General features: G+C 33.5%; 1 protein-coding gene and 1 long non-coding RNA gene across 3 annotated transcripts; one reads left to right on the top strand and one right to left on the bottom strand.

Moving 5' to 3' along the window:
- Window positions 1-217: 217 nt before the first annotated feature.
- LOC129939789 (uncharacterized) lies at window positions 218-1,273 on the top strand. The gene has a single exon (XM_056047935.1). It carries the CDS (start codon window positions 218-220, stop codon window positions 1,271-1,273), a length of 1,056 nt encoding a protein of 351 aa, XP_055903910.1.
- Window positions 1,274-1,929: 656 nt separating this feature from the next.
- Window positions 1,930-3,293, bottom strand: LOC129941764 (uncharacterized). Of its 2 annotated transcripts, XR_008780927.1 has the most exons (4): window positions 2,750-3,293; window positions 2,590-2,659; window positions 2,236-2,531; window positions 1,930-2,177 (listed from the first exon to the last, which is right to left on the bottom strand). It is a non-coding gene; the product is annotated as an uncharacterized LOC129941764 (long non-coding RNA). The 2 variants fall into 2 exon arrangements; XR_008780926.1 differs by having other exon boundaries at window positions 1,930-2,531.
- Between the last annotated feature and the right edge of the window lie 15,781 nt (window positions 3,294-19,074).

The following is a 19,074-nucleotide window of genomic DNA, read 5'->3' as shown; positions in this document are numbered from 1 at the left end:
TTTTGGAAGGAGCACCATTTCTATCTTATTTAATAAACGGGAAAGAAATAAATATAAGGCCTACCATCAGCAACCAGTTGGCTAAGTCATTAAATTTTAAAAAAGAAAAAGAAAATGTTTGAATGAGACCGGTACCATTTTTTCGCTTAAACTAGTGGTACATGGTGGTATTCACCAAGTGATTGCACACATTCGAAATCGTTTTTGGATCTTCAACATGAAGAGAACGGTCAAAAAGTACATTAATAAATGTTTCACCTGTTTTAAGAATGCACCTAAGCCATTGCAACAACTGATGGGAAGCCTTCCAGCACCAAGAGTAAATGTTTCAAGACCATTTACACACACTGGTGTCGACTACGCCGGACCTATAGAAGTAAAGGCCTGGAAAGGACGAGGTGCTAAAAAATTCAAAGGCTATTTCGCCATTTTTATTTGTCTTTCAACAAAGGCAATTCATCTTGAAGCTGTCACAGATCTAACGACACAAGCCTTTATTGCCGCGTTCCGAAGATTTACATCTCGCAGAGGCATATGTGCAAACATATATAGTGACTGTGGGACCAACTTTAAAGGTGCTAATGTGGAACTCCAAAAAATGCTAAATGCTGCTAAACTTAACTATACTGATATTGCTAACTCATTGAGTGCATTGGGTACCAATTGGAATTTCATTCCTCCCGCTTCTCCTCACTTTGGAGGCTTATGGGAAGCAGGAGTGAAATCTGTTAAATACCATTTGCGTCGCGTTGCCCGAAACCAAGCTCTGACGTTCGAGGAGCTCAGTACGCTTCTAGCGCAAATAGAAGCTTGCCTTAACTCGAGACCTCTATGTCCGGTTACAGACAGCTTGGAAGATTTCAATGCTTTAACACCAGCTCATTTTTTAATTGGCACATCAGCTCATATAGTTCCCGAAGCAGACCTAGCAGTAGAAAGGATTGGATACCTGGATAGATGGAAACGTCTACAAGCCTCACTACAGACCTTCTGGAAGGAATGGAGCGGAGAATACCTCACAAGGCTTCAAAATAGACCTAAGTGGCTAAAAATCAAGGACCAACCCAAAATTGGAGATTTAGTTTTGGTACGAGATGAAAGATTTTCACCTTCGAAATGGCCCATGGCGAGAATAGTGGAAACCTACCCAGGACAAGATGATCTTATCCGTGTAGTCAAAGTGCGAACACAAAATAATGAATTTAAGAGGCCTATCACAAAGATATGTCCACTTCCATCAAACAAAACGCATCAAGAAAACGAAACAATTTAAAAACAAAAGGAATCTGAAGTACTGAAACTTATACACAAAATAAAAATAAAATTGAAATTAAGAAAATGAATTCTAAAACCCCTAAGAAAATATGAAACCAATTCAAAAAAAAACTAAAATGAAGTCGTCAAAAAAAAAGAATGGAAAATCAACCCACTCAAATAAGAAAAACTAATAATCAAAAATATGAGCAAAATAAAACTATCCCTAACTTACTCAAATATAAATATGAATTAAAACCCACTCAAATATAATTAAAACTGAATTAAAATCCATTCTTAATTACAAACACACTCAAATATAAATAAAACTGAATGAAAATCTATTCAATAAAACGAATTTTCAAATTCCCATTCATTGAATATTTGAAATCTCACTCAAAAATCTCAAAACTAACCATTCATACAGTCCACTAGAACTCAACACATTTACACAAAAACCCAACACATTTATGCTAAAATTCAACACAGCTATACTAAAACCCAAAACATTTATATACTAAAATCAATCATATAAAACCTAAATTACCTAACATGCTAAAACCTTAACTTATTTACAAAATAAAAAATTGAATTTATCAACACAAAACATAAAAGAATTACAAATAAAAACGAAATCGAAAAAATGAAATTAATTAAGAAATTTAAAATAAAATATAAAATTGTAAAATTAATAATTTTAAATAAAATAATTTCAATAAATTAAAAGAACTCACACACGCTCAAATAAAACATTCATCACATTCAAACCAATAAAATATACAAAATTTAAAATCAATAAAATTGAAATTAAAATCAAATATATAAATAAAATTATAAAAGGGAAACATACCAGATCAAATCAGGAGTTGTCCAATAGTGTTTATACTGGTAAAAGTCCAGCACTCCAAACCTGTACACAAAACCTGAAGGAAAAACCAAATGATTATTAAAATATATAACACAAATATTTTACCAACTCACCCATCGCATCTCACCTGAAATCACAATAACAAAACATATTAACATAATAAGAACACACACAATATTATAAAACTTAAACTACTACCTCCCATACATTCAGATTTAACTAAATACAATATTTATAACACCCGTATCAATAAATTAAACTACACACATTAATTAATTAATTATCATTCAATAAAATTATAAATTAAATCAAAAAAAAAAATAAACTACAAAAAAAACACCGAAACCAATAACGGACCTTTAAAATTTCAAACGAAAATATTTAACATATATATATAACATAAATTGGCCTGAAAAGAAAACAAATAAAATTAATGCACCAACCACTATACAAAAACAACAACTTACCAAAATAATTCACAGCCATAGCTGTCGGCAAGCTTCAGCTTCTAAGCCACCAAAGTCAAGGTCAAGTCATCTTAAATTAATGTAAAGAAAATAAGGTTATGTTATGTGTATATGCTTGTAGAGTAAAAAAAAACTGTTTTATGTAATTTACAATACTCACTCTTTAAAATAAATATAGTTGGTTTTAGTTTTATAAATAATTAAAAATTAATACGAAACACAGTTAAAACAAATATTTAAAATTTACCGCGGAGAAAAACAATACAAGATCAACACAACAAATAAAAATAAGTGACATATAATTATTAATACGAGATGACAAATATATTTCGAGTATCGAAATGTAATAGAATAATCATAAACCACAACCTGGGCCTATATCCCATGTCATCAAACATAATCACTACAACTATTTAAATCATTTAAAATTTGTATTAATAATATTTTGTATTACTTTCATGTACATTAAATGATAGAAGCTGTGTTCGTTTACGCTGTGCACTGGGGGGGGAGAATGTTGGATGCTGCCGCCAAGACTAGCTCAGAACGCTACCCGATGTCGTCTTTCGTTGAATATTTTATGTAGTTGAATTGCTTGTATATGTGTTATAAAATTGTTAAGAAGTTGAAGGTGACAAAAGGTCACAAATAAAAGAATACTTACTTCTATTATAACGTTCAAAGAGTGTGTTTCTTTTGTATCCATTTTTAATTAATTCCATTTAATATTATAATCCAAATTCAACTTACCATTTTTTTTAACTCAAAACACTGACCTAATAAATAATCAAAATTATAAAAAAGGCGTTCCCCTATTGTTCCCCTATTGTTTCACTCTTACTTATACCCTGAGGGATAATATTTTCGAATAGATAAAATTATGTTAATCTATGTGGCAAGTATCGTATTCGTCAAAAAGTTCGAACTTGACGTTTTAAAGTCGAAAAAAGTGAGTAACCGATTCCGTCCGTCTGTCTGTGGGTCCACGGCCCTGGGCCCCAAACTATTAGCACAGATAATAAATTTATATATATATATATATTTATTATCTGTGCTATTAGGTCGATTGAGTTCAGCTTGGAAATTAAGGTTTTAAGCCGATTCGCCGTATGAAACTACTTTAATATGTACAACCTAGACATTTACAACTCTCAACAATTCCTGTGTGCGAGTTATGTTGTCAGGGATGGAAGGGACCTTCAATTTTTAAGCTGAATCTGAACGGCTAATTTGAGAAAGTACTTTTCATAATAAGAATAACTCTTGGCCGATTTGTTAATTCTTATAAGTGAAAAATGTTTTAGATGACACAGGAGCTGATTGAACCCAAGACCTCTGGCATGACAAACGCTCAAAAAAATTTCCTGGTAGGCAGAATCTGGTAGAAAATACCAGCCAAAAAACTGGTTCAATATTCCAGATTTCGTGGTAAATAACTCCTAATTTATTGGTAAAAAGAAATCTGGTTTTATTTACCAGAAATCTGGTAAAATTTTTGACAGACAATTTTCTGGTAAATGTTACCAGCGTTCTTCATTTCACTAGGATTTTTGTCCTAGTGAAATGAAGATTATCTGGAATCTGGTAAATAGAACCAGGCAATTTATTTTCTGGCATATTTTATACTGGTAGATAAAACCAGCCTTCTGGTACTTACTACCAGAAATTCTATGAGTTCAAGAATTATCTTTTTTCTGGTAAATAAAACCATGAATACTGGGGGAAAAATTTACCAGGAAAAAAAGTTCCTGGAATATTCTACCATAAATCTGGTGTATTTTACCAGAAATTCTTGGAAAAATCTTTAGGTAAAATTTCCCAGGTTTTTCTGTAAAATTTTACCAAGACGCCTGGTAGAAATCTAAAACCCACTTTTTCTGGATAAATTTAGCGGGATATCTTGTCACCGGTACCACTTATTTTTTTAGTGAACATACGCAGTAACCATCATGACACGAGTAATTAAGCTCAAGGTTAAACTGATCTGCTTCATTATTTGAAGGAGGAAATACAACAGTCTAATTGGAAAGAACACTGAGTATAAAAATACCGGTAGAACTACGAAATGTATGAGATTATTGCGGCGGTGTTCGAGTGACGTGATTGTTTCGGTTATCCTGATTAAAATAGCTACACCTGTCCAAACAACTTTGTAAAAAAAGGTGAAACATTTCTTGAAGCGTCGGAGAAATCCTAAGCACCTACAAGAATATCGAATATATAATCATTCCATTAAAGGTGATGTGTGATACACATACCGAGTACTGAAATTTGATTAGTTTCTGGACGCAAGTGCCACTTTTGGCATCGGAGGTGGGTTACGCATTAACAATCGGGACACAGCATTGAGTTTTTGAAGCATTAAATTATAAACTTTTTATAACTACCCATTGGACAATGCTCTACAGATTGGAACTAAATAAGCTTAACATACGCTGCCAAAAAAAAAAGATTAGAAGTGGCAGACAATAGATCGTTTATGAATACAAGGAAGAGAGTCAGAGACATGGGGGACACCAGCATTTATTTAATGAGTATCAGATTTGAAACCATCCAATGGAACTTGTATTGAACGGTTTAAAAGCTATTTTTATTATCCAAAGAAGAAAAGCTTCATCAATACCAAAAGCACGCATATTCAATAAGACAGATTGGTGCCAAACTCTATCAAATGTTTTTGAAATATCAAGTGCAATAATCTAACTTTTTCCAAAACGATGTTAAGATTTGTTTCTCCATTCAGTTACCTAAACCATTAAATCACCGGTGGACCTATTGCTACGAAAGCCATACAGCCGGTCAATAAGAAGCTTTCGTTCTTCGAATATTTCTTAAACTGATAACTAATAAGCGTTTCCATATCATTGGAATGAAGGGACGTGAGTGTTATTGGACGATAGGTGGAGGAGGAAGACGATTCGCCTTTTTAAGAGACAGGCTGTACAAATGCTGTTTTAAATCCGCTCGAATGCCACCGTTGAAGAACACCTTTTGAGAACAAATGGAGGATACTTCCGCTCCAGCAGATTTGTGAATGTCCCAGTACTCTTGAAACTGCACGAGTGCGAAAGAAAATTCGTCTCATAAAATCGTTTACGATCTCAAGAACAGGTGGACTCATGACACTCTCTGGTAGCAGCGAATTAACGCAAACTGTAGTGTTAGTAAATTGGCGAGCTTACATAGAGAGTATCATTGTGGATGAGCTTTTGAGTCTAGGATGATGTGGTGTTTGGTACGTTTTACAACAAATGACTAGAAATATTTACTATACCTTTGGGACATTTTGGTATTTTTTGCCGTTTTTCAGGTCTTGGAAAAATTTTGTTCTTCAAATATGACCGTTACAGGTCTTTCTAACTTGTTTGAACTTATTCTGAACCGGACGAGTTCTGGCACCACTCTCTATTTAAAGGAACTTTATGATCTATCTGAAACTTTACTTTACAAAAGAATGAACATAAGTAGTTTCTGAGACACGTCACTTAAGAATCAATCTTAAAAAAAAAGAAAATGGGATCCGACTTCTCAGCCATGCCCGTCTGTCAATGTTACTAAAACTTTTAAAAATATCAATATCTTGTTCTCCTACTACTCAGGGGTTGTTTTTATTCACAAAAATGATAAAAATGTTTATTTAGGTTAGGTTGGAGTGGCTGTCCAGATGTCATTGACGCACGTAGACCTCAAGGGTCCATTGTGATACCACTAATGAGATTACTCATGGGAGAGTAATGAACTTAAACAAACCATTTCGTACTTTTAATAAAGTTAGAGAGACGTTTTGTGTCAATCGTTGCCAGTTCACTGGTGTTATCGAAGAAGGGATTACCGAGGAAGTTATTCCTTCTTATGGAGAGTGCTGGACACATACATAGAAGGTGTTGGACCGTTTCCTCTTCCTCCTCGTCTATGCAGCTTCTACAGAAGTCTTTGTGTAGACCCCTAGCCTCAAAGCATGTCTTCCTATGAGGCATTGTCCCGTTATTACTCCAATTGTAGAGCTTATACTTTGTCTGCTCAGTGATAACAAGCTTTTTGAACGTTTAAAGTCAATACTTGGCCATATTTGCTTGGTTGCTAGGCAGGTGGTACTCTGTGACCATCTAGAATTTGTTGATTCTCGAGCATATTGCTTAAGAAGATATTTGCATGTAGCAAGTGGTGTTCCTATGTTATGTTTTTGTCTAACATGAGGCAGAAGTGTTTCGTTTTTGGCGAGCTCATCGGCTTTGCAATTTCCCGGAATGTCTCTGTGGCCCGGCACCCAAATGAGGTGAATGTTAAACTGTTCCGTCATCTCATTCGTGGACTGTTTGAGAGTTTGTGGAGACAGACGCAAGAGATTTAAGAGCGGCTTGGCTGTCTGAGAAGATTCGTATATCCTTACAAGATATAACGTTTTCTTTGAGCCAGGATAGTGCTTCTTTAATCGCCATTACTTCTGCCTGGAATACACTACATTGATTGGGAAGTCTATAGGATAGACTGAGATTCAGTTGTTCTGAATAGATACTACTTCCAACTCCGTGATCGGTCTTTGAACCGTCAGTATAGAAGTGTACCGCATCGTCTTTCAGGGGTCTCTCTTCTTTCCAGGAGGATCTTGAATAGATGGACACATGGAAGCTTTTACCGAATACCATTTTTGGGGTGGTATAGTCTTAGCGATCTGGGATAGATCTGAAACTGTCTAGAATAGTAGTATGTCCAGTATTGTTACTGGTCCATTAAGAGGTGGCTCTAAGCCTTACACATGAGTTGACAGCCACCATTTTGGAGAAGATGTCAAGTGGTGTTAGTTTTAAAAGCACTTCCAGTGCTGCGGTTGGTGTTGAGCGAAGTGCTCCTGTGATGCAAATACCTGCTGACCGCTGGACTTTGATGAGCTTATTTAGATTAACCATCTTGTTCAGTGCGGTCCATCATACGACAGCTCCATAAATGAGTATCGGTCTGATTACCGAAGTGTAATAACTCAGTGGGTTATTTTTGGGGAGAAGCCCCATTTTGATCTTATGGCCTTTTTACAAGTAAAAAGCGCTACAGTAGCCTTTTTTACTCTTTCATCAATATTTGCCTTCCAATTAAGTTTTTTGTCTAAAATGAGGCCCAAATATTTAGTTTGATCGGAAAAGCTTAATGGTATCCTTCTAATCTTGAGTGGACTAATCTGAGGAATTTTATATCTTCTGGAAAAGGGTATTAATTCTGTTTTGTGTGGGTAGACGTCCAATCCACATTGCTAAGCCCATTTAGTTAGCCTGTTTAGGGCATTTTGTAGGAGTTCCGAGAGAACTTGGGGGTGCTTCCCAGATACGGATATCGCAACGTCGTCAGCATAGGCAATCACCTTGAAACCCTCTGCTTCCAATGCTGTAAGTAGGTTTACTACAATGTTCCATAAAAGAGGCGAAAGGACTCCACCTTGGGGAGTGCCTCTATTCTAGTTTTACTATACCGATCTGGTGGTAGTAAAACTTCTCATGTTAGAAATTACTGTCCTGCATGAGACTTATAAGATCTATGAGTGATTTAAAATGTTTATTTACTACAAACGAATATTATGTAAAGCGTACAAGTATGAATTACATTGATTTGAATATTACAAAAACATTAAAATAACAATTTAAACAATTAAAACAAATAAAATTTAACGCGCTTCCGATTTGAAGACTTGTCAGCTGTTATAAGTAAACTGTTAAATTGTTTGTGTCAGAAACTAAGGAACAGTAAAGTTGATGTCCTGTTTCGATAGTGTGGCATGCTAGTGCTGTCTTTTCCGGTTTTTTTTTGGCGAATGCCTGATTTATGGTGAGCCATTCTTTGTCGAAGGAGTTGTTAAGTTGTGCTAATGTTTTTAGGCATGTAAATGAAGAGGCAACTGTCTGGTTTGACTTATATGCTAAGTTTACGTCAAGGCTGTTTTTGGAGACAAATTCTTTTAAATTTTCCGAGAGTTTGGGAACATACACAACACTTTTATAAACACCTTTCTTCTCTTCCAATATATTTCCGGAAGAAACTTGATGTTTTTGACGATGTAACAAGTTTCTTTTTTCTCATTGTCTGAGTGGTATTTTGAGTCACTCATCGCAAAGACTTTATTTATGAGATTGGAAGCTGTGTTCATACGAATGTGTTTGGCTTGATTAGATCGGAAATTGACAAGTCTTCCAGATGCCGTATCCTTCTGATACCAGTCGAAAGATAGACGGTCGTTTTCCCGATAGATTCTAACGTCTAAGAATGCTATAGACTCACTTTCTTCCTTCACTACGGTAAACTGGATCTTTTCGTTAAGTTGGTTGAGGCATCGTAGCACATTATCAATTTCTTCTCTTTTAACAATCGCGAAAATATCATCAACGTTCTTTGCTATAAACTTAGGTCTGTAGTTTAGTTTAAAACATTTTTCAAGCAAATAGTCTAAATCAGCAATCGTCGGGGAAAGAGGATTTCCCATTGGCATACCATGTATTTGTTTGTACAATTTGTACTCAAGACATATCCGCCGTTAACTGTTCCTTAGTTTCTGACACAAACAATTCAACATTTTACTTTTAGCAGTTGACAAGTCTTCAAATCGGAAGCTCTTTCAATTTTATTTATTTTATTATTCTAGAAGTAATATAATTTTATGGTTCGCCAAATATGCCTTACTTATTTGTTTTCACGCCACATAACGCAATACGAAAAATCAATTGAAGTCGCTATTGTTATTGGTACGTCATATACTTGGCGTCAACCACAATGTTCAATTTTAAGAAAACCGACCACACAAATGTTTTGAAATGTTTTGAAATTCATTACTCCCACACAGGAATGATTGAGAGTTGTAAGTTTCTAGGTCCTGGTTCTTCATTGACTTTTGCGGGACCAAATGTTTTGTATTTAACTTGAAACGTCGATAAATGTCAAAATTTTCAATTCGACAAATCGTACCGATTACATTGACTTCGTTTGCGAAGTTGATTAACAAAAGGAAAGATTAATTTATTTAAAAACATTAACAAGTAGATTGCTTTGTCAGTCTTATGTCACTCGCATTCACTATCACTTTTCATCGATGGATAAAATAAAATTAACGGAAATAAAATGTAATTGATTTAAAAAAAAAAAGAAATTGATTGAAACTTATTTGATTATGTTTTCCTGGAGGGTTTAATTTATTGGTTTATTTTTCCAGATCCTTGCCTTGCAAAAAAAATTTGAACGCAACTTTTGTTATTTAAAAATTTCTTTTTTGCATATGATGCAAAAAAGCGATTTTTTTTACAACTGGAAGGATTCTGTCCGTTAAACAGTCTTGTCAACTTTCATTATGAGTTTTATTTGATCAAAATTGAAGGTGCGGTATAAACTTTCATGGCACTTCCTGACGTGATGTTTGAATAACCTCATAAATAATTCTTTGATATCGATATTTGAATTAATTGTTCTCCAATTTATATTTAATAACTTTTCCAAAGTAGTTTAAATCAGGTTAGTGAGTTTTTCACTAAAGTTTTGATAAAATGGCAAAGTCATCGTTGTAGTCAAGTTTCAAAGTAAAACAAATTATTTTGATAAATTTATCTCTTTACATTTTACTTACTCACTTACTTAAGGTGGCTTTACAGTCCATGTAGGAGCGGAGTCTCAACCAATATGCGTCTCCAGCCAGCTAAGTCCCTAGCTGTTTCTAGTTTCGCAAGCCAAGTTGGTTGAGGTCCTCTCCCACATGCGTGGCTACCTCAGGATTGGATTCGAAGATGTTTCAGGCTGAAGCGTTGATGTCCATTCGCCAGCTAAGTAAGTCGCTGGACTTTTATTCTTTTAACTAGGTCAGTGTCGCTGTAAAGCCCGTATAGTGTGTCATTGTATTTTCTCCTCCTCTCTCCACCTATGCAGACGGGATCGAAAATCATCTAAGAATTTTTCTCTCGCATCCTAAGACGCTCTCACTTTTCTTTAACAGGGTCCAACCTCAGCTCCATAAATGAGAACCGGGATGAGGAGCGGGATGATGACTTTAGATGCCTTATAGAAGACTTTACTACTCAAGAGTTATTCTTCGTTTGATTTCAGCACTGGTCTCGCAGTCTGAATTTCTACGATGTTGAAAAAGTAGCATGACAGTGCATCGCCTTGTCTAAAACCTTTTTTGGCATAAAACGCATCGGTGAGATTTTTTTTGACCTTGACACAGCAGGGTGGATTTTTGATCGTCATTCTGTTGGTAACCTTGGGAAGTTTTTTTTTATCTTTTGGTAAAGTTAACAAACCTCATTCCTAGTATGACTTCCCCTATCTCCTTGATCGCGCTTCACATGATCCATTTATTTCTTTTTAAGAAGCCATTTCTTCTCTTTCCTTCTCTGCTTGTAGAGCTCAAGAGCAGCGACGTTTTGTATGCCTGTTACCTACCTGTGTAGTGTAACCTTGCGACATTCGTCGTAAAACCACAGTTTAAAATATAAGGGCGATAGTAGGTACTATTTAGAAAAACGATTTAAAATTAACTAAAGTAAGTGGCGCAACAGTCCGTTAAAAACTAGGGCCTAGTGACTTACGACTCTCAACTATTCCTGTGTACGAGTAATGTTGCCAGGAATGGAGGGGCCAAATCGCAACGGCGAATTTGCGAAAGCATTTTTTATGACAAAAATTACTCTTCGAGAATGAAAAAAAATCCCTAGATGAGACAGGCAGGAATGTAACCAAAGATTTCTAGCATACAGTCCAGTTTTTTTTTGTTAAATTAATTTTTATTAATTCATTCTTAAACCTTTATTAAAGCTGGACAAAAATTCATAAAACTAGCCTAATTAACCATAACTAACAACTAACTTACTGGTCCCATGCGGACACTCTAAGTTAAACTATAATGCCTTACGGCCCTTAGATCTATTTAACTTCAATTTAATTTTATTAAATTCCCATAGGAAGTTATTGTAATGGGTCCGATTTGTTAAATTGAAAATTTTGACATTTCTCGACGTTTCAAGGTCCCTCGAGTCAAAATAAAAGATTTTTAGAAAGATGTCTGTGCGTGCGTGTGTACGTACGTTCGTACGTCCGTACGTTCGCTACGTTTTTTTCGTCCTCCATAGCTCAAGAACCAGAAGAGATATCGACTTCAAATAAATTTTGTTATACAGATAATAAGACAGAAAGTTGCAGAAAGGGCTCTTAAGAAAATTGCGTGGGTGGTTTTTTTAACATGGCAGTTTGAAAAAAAGGTGAACATTTTGGTTAATCCTAAATATCTTAAAAAAACGCTAGAGACTTGAATTAAATTTTATATAATATATTGTAACGTGATATCAAGGAAGTATATTTTTTGAAAAAAATATATTTAAGGGTTTTTTTTTATAAATCAAAAAAAACTGGAAAAAAAAATCGTCTTCTCCAAAATCTTACGACTAAAATATGATTTCATTTCCAAAACAATTTTGTGCAGCGAAGAATAATCTTTTTGACATCTGATACAAAATCGAATTGACAGTTTTTGTACAAAAAATTAAAAACCTAAACAAAAATTAACAAAAGTTGGTAGAAATTGATTTTCGACTTCAAACTAATTTTATCTTATAAGAAATATTGTTTTCAACATTCGATACAATTTTGAAAAAAAAAATAATTGACAGTTTTTTTACAAAAAAATAAAGCTCTAAAAAAAACAATACTGAAACTTGGTAAAAATTTACTTTCGACTCAAATAGCTTTTCAAAAATTTAAAATATTGGCTTCAAACTTATTTTATTTCACAGAAAATATTATTGTCAATATTCAGTAATTTTATATAAAAATCCAACAGTCCGTTTTTTCATAAAAAATAAAATCTACAAAAAATAGTACGCAAGTTTGGTAAAAATTGATACGAGCACATATAGACAAACCTTTAAGCAAGACAAATCGACAGATGGGATGGGAAGTTATCAGTGTGGGTCGCAACCCAGCCTCTTTTTTATTTTTTGTATTTATTAGAAAATTTGAAAAAATAAAACTACTTACAACTAGAACAACCAGCAAATCTGACTATCTAACATGTTTTGTTATTCATTTTTTATTTTCCTTTTTTTCCTTATTGCAAGTTTTTTTTATTATTATTATTATATTTTTTTGTATTTTTTTTTTTTTGCCACAATGCCTATTCTACTTAAAACTAAACCCTAAAACCAATAACCATGTATAAATGAAGCCGCTCAAGCGTGCACTTTCAAAATACTCGTCGTTGGAATAGAACGCCCCGAAAATAAAATTTTTGGTCGAAGACATAGCTCTTACCTTTTATTTACATCGAAGAACAAGACACTCTGTTCTCAATTTTTGCCTTAGAGAAAATGAAAAAGAATAGAGCTTGGGGTTTAGATGGCATCAAAGCCGAGTTTTTGAAAAATACCAGCTCACAATTCTAGAACATATATTGTTCTTACTTAACAAAACTTATACAGTTAAGTTGTATAAGTAAAGATTTCATCTCTAGATTTATTAGTAATTTAACGACATTCACCAAAAAGGGGTTTGCAACTAAAATTTTTGCTTTCACTCAATTCAGAATTTGAAAAAAACTTTAGTAATGCTTTTAATTATTTTCATAAAAATGTTTTCTACAAAAAGAGCAAATATTCACGTTCTTAAACCTTGAATAAGTAACCATCAATTTTATATTAAGTTGCCTTTAAATTCCTTTATTATTAAACTTAGACACACATAGATAGTGTGTATTGATGTGATTTTTACTGGCGATACATTGGAACTATATTGCAAGTTTTGCTTTAGTAAAATTTCGAACTTGAGCTTTCAACCAAATATGACATTACGACAGTAGAGAAGTCGAAAAAAGTGGGTACCCCGATTCCATCCGTCTGTTTGTCTTTCCTGGCTCCTACAGTCCAAACAATTGTGTTGATTGAAATTAAAGTTTTCATCCGATTAGCGTAAGGCGTTTTCCTTCATTTTATTAATTCGATAAATAATAGCAGTCCCCACATACAAATTTATTGGTTAAAACATATGATTTTTCTAAAACTTTCTCTAAATTTTGTGTTCTTAATTTGGCTTCTTTCTACAAGAAAAACATATTTTGGTATTGGTCCAGAAGGGTACCCCTCAAAAACCTTTATTTTGCTTTTAAGTTTTCTCAAAAACCGATTTATAATAATCTTCTCTCTCCGTGCAAGCTCTTTTTGATGATCAAATGATCAACTTGTTGATGATTTTTTATGATCAAAAATGTATTTTTTTTATTTTTAAAAAAGTATTAATTTTGTTTGACGAAATTTACATGTATTTATAAGCTCTTTATTTAGTGCTTACCAAAAATATTTAAAATAATTTTCGAAACAAATAAGTTTATCTACGTTTTTGAAAAATAAAATATCATTTAAATTTTTGAGCAAAACTTATTTTGCATTTTCAAATCTTAAAATATAGGAAATATTTTAAAACTGACTTTTTGGAAGAAATTAGCAATTTCTAGCGATTCCGTCGTGCATTTTATTTACATCATAATTGGTTTTCTGTTGAATACAAAAGATCTTAAAAGATTTTAAAAAATTAAATAATAAATTTATTTAATTTTTTAAAATCTTTTGAAGTTTTGCTTTAGATGGTCTACAACTAATATTTAACCACGAATTACAATAATATAAATGTTCCAAAAATAGCACTCTTGTTAAACTAATGGCTAATTGAAAAACATAATAAACGGGTCATATCTATTGATATACAAGCTTTGAATCTCTTGAGATTTGAAGTAAAAAGAGATTCTGAAACGTGAGTTCTACACAAACGTTTCATCCCAACTTATTTTTTTACCTTAAATTGTTTTAATTTAATTTTTTAGAGAAACTACGTACTTAAAAGCACCTATTTCCTTAAATTCAAGAACCAAACATTTTTCTCTCCAAAATTTTTAAGTTTTGTTGACTCCTTTCAGATCGATGAGTGAGCAGACTGATAGCGATAGTAATTATAGACTCCTGAAAATTGAGTTCGAAAAAACTTCGCCAAAAAAACCCCGACATTTCTTCATATCAGATCTTCTCCCATTTTATGGATTTTTGAATTTTCTTAGAGTTTTTAGCATAAATAGAAATGGATACAAGAAAAGCATATTTTATTTTTGGAAAAAAGCTTCGTTTCAAAACAATTTCTTACATTTCTGCGTGAAATACACCAAAAACCCTCTTAACTATTGTGTATTAGCTCTTAAATAAGGCATATTAAGAAAACTTTTGGAATCTAGGAATGCTTTCATATGTAAGTAGGGTGTCATCCAAATTAAATAGTTAGACCATACCTTGCTGAACAAGAGTGTTGTTAAATAATTTGATAACTAAAGTTGTCATTTTAGCAATTGAAATGTGTAAAGGTTAGGTTAATATACTCGTACACATTATGTTATTTGAATTTTGTTAGCCTCCTTTGCAAAACATTAAAACATTTTTAAGCTGTGAGTAAAAACTCATCTAAGTGTGTGACCCCCCCCTGATGAAAAGTCTGGATCCGCCCTTGTATTCAGTGCATTATTGAAGAATGTTGTATAGATTTCAATTGCCTCCATCAGCAAATGTCTTAGTACATCGTTGGATATACATCGACACCTTCTGACTTTTTGTTGTTATTGAATTGAAGATGAGCTGAAACCCAAACTTCGTCACTAACAACAGTCCAACTCACTAACCATCATGGCACGGGTACCTAGAAAAACGATTAAACTTCTGAAATAGCAAGTAAATTGCTTAATATTTAAAAGATTTTAACCCATTTGTTTAAGCTTAAGCTATTAAAACAAAAAAATGAGAGAGTAACTAAAAGCTAAAACTATTGAGCTTAAGCTAGAATTTTATATTTAAAGCCATTTTTTAATATTCTTTGTTTGTTTACAAACAAAATAAGGTACGTGCTTAATTTACAAGTTATTTTTAGCTTGTTTTTAAACTTTTATGTAAAGGTCTATAATTTAATACAGGAATCTCGTTGTTTATGATATTTGAATTTCAAGCTTTCATTATACCTGAGCACTGGACATCAGGATATTACTTTATTTCGTTGCTTTATACTTTTGAGATATTACATCATAATTCTAATATTCTTCAGTATTTGTTGCAACGAAATAAATTCCAACTTTTCCACAACCCTTCAACGATACATTTTTATATACATAGTTGTCTATCTACGTTATGTATATAGAAATGGCCAAAGCAAAAGCTTCCTAGATCGTCTTACCTTCTCTATATCATTGGGGCCAGTCTTATATTTCATATAATTGCTTGCTCTTATCTATCGTGAAGCAAAGAACATTATTGTGTTCTGGAATGTTGTTCTTTTACAGCGGGCGTCTCGTCTGTCTGTACCTTGCTTTACCAACCAACTGCATCTTCTGAACTTGTTTCGTGCAGAAGCATCTCAAAATGAATTGCATTATCATTGTAGTAATTAATATTAGTTTTTCTATCGTTCTCGGGTATAAACAGTATACCAAGTCCGCCTCCATCTTGGTTGTGACCCAAAAGCAACTCATCGTCTTCGTCGTCGTTGTCGTATGCCGCCGCGCTACCACCGTCCTTCGTCGATGTTACCCGATGAGCAAAGACGATGCTACCGCCCTCTGTATCTACCTGAATTTTGATAACATTTTTCCTTGAAACTTGCAAAGAATGTACTTATACAAACATAGATAGATACGTTGCGAAGATTCTTTCTTTTGTAGAATTCATAAATAATAATGAGCTATAAAATTTAAAAGCAACGAACCGAGAGGTTGCAGAGTGGCTGATGGCGCGTTGCGGCGCTGCTGGGCGAGCGACGCGACGGCGAAGCGGCACAATGTGCGAGGGTGATGCCATCAAGAAATATAAGGCAAAACACTGAAACTGCTTTGCTAAGAAAGTTTTATATTAAGAAGTTTTGCTTCCTCTTCTCAGAAGGAACACTACGACGCGACGCCAGGTGCTGATGCTGCAACACCTGTAAATTGGCACACGAAAATCTCGCGTCTTCCCTCCAGCTACTACAGCTCCAGAATCACAGTATACTTGCGTTGCATCTTATGTATGCCAATCCTTGTTTGCTTTTTCTTGGATTCACATCACATTATTGTTACGTATACAAAATATTGTTGCCAGATAAGAAAATTTAGTTAGTTTTAATTATTTTTGATATTGTCTAACGTTACCGTGGCATTACCATGTATTCTTATGTCTATAACTGTCAAGTCAAGTAAGGAACACACACAGCGATTAGGTGGATAAATCTCCCTTAATTATTAACTTCACATAGGAAGTTATTGTAATGGGTCCGATTTGTCGAATTGAAAACATTTCCATTTCTCGACGTTTCAAGGTCCCTAAAGTCGAAATAAAAGATTTTTAGAAAGATGTCTCTGGGTGTTGTGTACGTAGATTCGTACGTCCGTACGTTCGCATTGTTTTGTCGTCGTCCTTAGCTCAAGAACCAGAAAAGGTATCGACTTCAAATAAATTCTGTTTTACAGATAATAAGGCTAAAAGATGCAGAAAGGGCTCTCAAGAAAATTGCGAGGGTGTTTTTTTTAACATAGCAGTTTAAAAAAGGTGAACATTTTGGTTAAACCTTAATATCTCATGAACATGACATCTGGTAAAATTTTGAGAAAAATCTAACTGACAGTTTTTTTTTATAAAAAATAAAAACCAAAAAAAACATTACTCAAAGTTCGTAAAAATTGAATTTCGACTCAAATACCTTTTCAAAAACTTGAAAAACTTGAGGCTTCAAACTTATTTTATCTTATAAGAAATATTGTTTTTAACTTTAGGACAAATTTTGAGAAAAATCGAATTGACAGTTTTTTTACAAGAACTAAAAATCTAAAAAAAAATATAAAAGTTGGTAAGAATTGATTTTCGGCTCAAATATCTTTTCAAAACTTTGAGATATTGGGTTTAAACTACTTTTATGTTTCAAAAAATATTGTTATCAACATTCAGTAAAATTCTAAAAAAATTGAATTGACAGTTTTTTACCAAAAATCAAAAACCTAAAAAAAATAACAAGAATTAGTAAAAATTGATTTTCGACTCAAATATCTTTTTAAAAAATTGAAATAATGGCTTCTAACTAATTTTATTTAAAAAAAAATACTGTTTTCAACATTATGAAAAATTTTGAGAAAAATTGAATTGACAGTTTTTTTACAAAAAATAAAACACAACAATAAAACTTGGTAAAAATTTACTTTCGACTCAAATAACTTTTCAAAAATTACAAATATTCACTTAAAACTTATTTTATTTCACAGAAAATATTGTTTTCGATATTCTGTAATGTTTTCTATGTTTTTCCACTTTTTCAATGTCAACACAGCAAATTTACTTCAAAAACTTCATAAAACGGATAATTTTTTAGGGATATAGAACTTTAAGTTGGCAATACTATTTTAACTGGCACCATTTTGTCAGCTGTCAAAAGATTTATGAAAATGTTGGTGCTCTTCGAAATACTCATTTCTCGAATTTCGTTTAGCGAAAGAAACTGACTTTTGATTCAATGGATACGTCAACAAACAAAACTGTCATATTTGGAGTGATGTTAATACTCAAGCGTATGTTAAAAACCGTTGCACCTGAAAAATCTGACAGTTTGGTGTGCTTTTTGGTGAGTGAAATAATCAGAACGTTTAAGTCAATGGTGACCTCTATAGAATCCTGATTCCTGACTTCTTCGTTCACCAATTGAATAACCTTCATGTGCAGGAGATGTGGTTTCAAGAATACAAAAGATGGGATGTAATATGTCACACACATGGTTCCGTAAGGGATTTATTAAGGGAAGGGTTAAGTAACAGCATAGTTTCACGTTACGGACCCGTGAGCCTATAAATCCCTTAAAAGCTTCCAAGCTTCGAGCTATGGACAATTTTTAAATTGATATTAGACCTTATCCTTAAGGCCTAACTATAATAGACTTAACCGAGCTTGAGCTAGCTTAAGGGAACGAACCAATACGCAGCCTTATATTTCACTAACCATAACAGACATTCTGCTCATTTCAGCAAATGTTAAATTTTTTAAGATACTTGAATCCATTATGGTTATTTTTTGTTTTGACGATATGTTAGGTTAGGTTGGAGTGGCTGTCCAGATGTCATTGACACACGTAGACCTCAAAGGTCCATTGTGATACCACTAATGAGGTTACTCATGGGAGAGTAATGAACCTAAACAAACCATTTTGTACTTTTAATAAAGTTAGAGAGACGTTTTGTGTCAATCGTTGCCAGTTCAATGGTGTTATCGAAGAAGGGATTACCTAGAAAGTAATTCCTTCTAATGGAGAGTGCTGGACATGTACATAGAAGGTGTTGGACTGTTTCCTCTTCCTCCTCGTCCATGCAGCTTCTACAGAAGTCATTTGTGTAGATCCCTAGCCTCAGAGCATGTCTTCCTATGAGGCAGTGTCCTGTTATTACTCCAATTGTAGAGGTTATACTTTGTCTGCTCAGTGTTATCAAGC

This window comes from Eupeodes corollae, chromosome 1 (assembly GCF_945859685.1).
Source record: "Eupeodes corollae chromosome 1, idEupCoro1.1, whole genome shotgun sequence".
Classification (NCBI taxonomy): Eukaryota; Metazoa; Arthropoda; class Insecta; order Diptera; family Syrphidae; genus Eupeodes; species Eupeodes corollae.
Note: the sequence above shows the minus strand (reverse complement) of the source record. Positions and strands in the feature narration are given on the sequence as shown.

Coding starts and splice junctions, on each gene's coding strand:
- LOC129939789 (XM_056047935.1), top strand. CDS start 218: ATGAAGAGAACGGTCAAAAAGTACATTAATAAATGTTTCACCTGTTTT.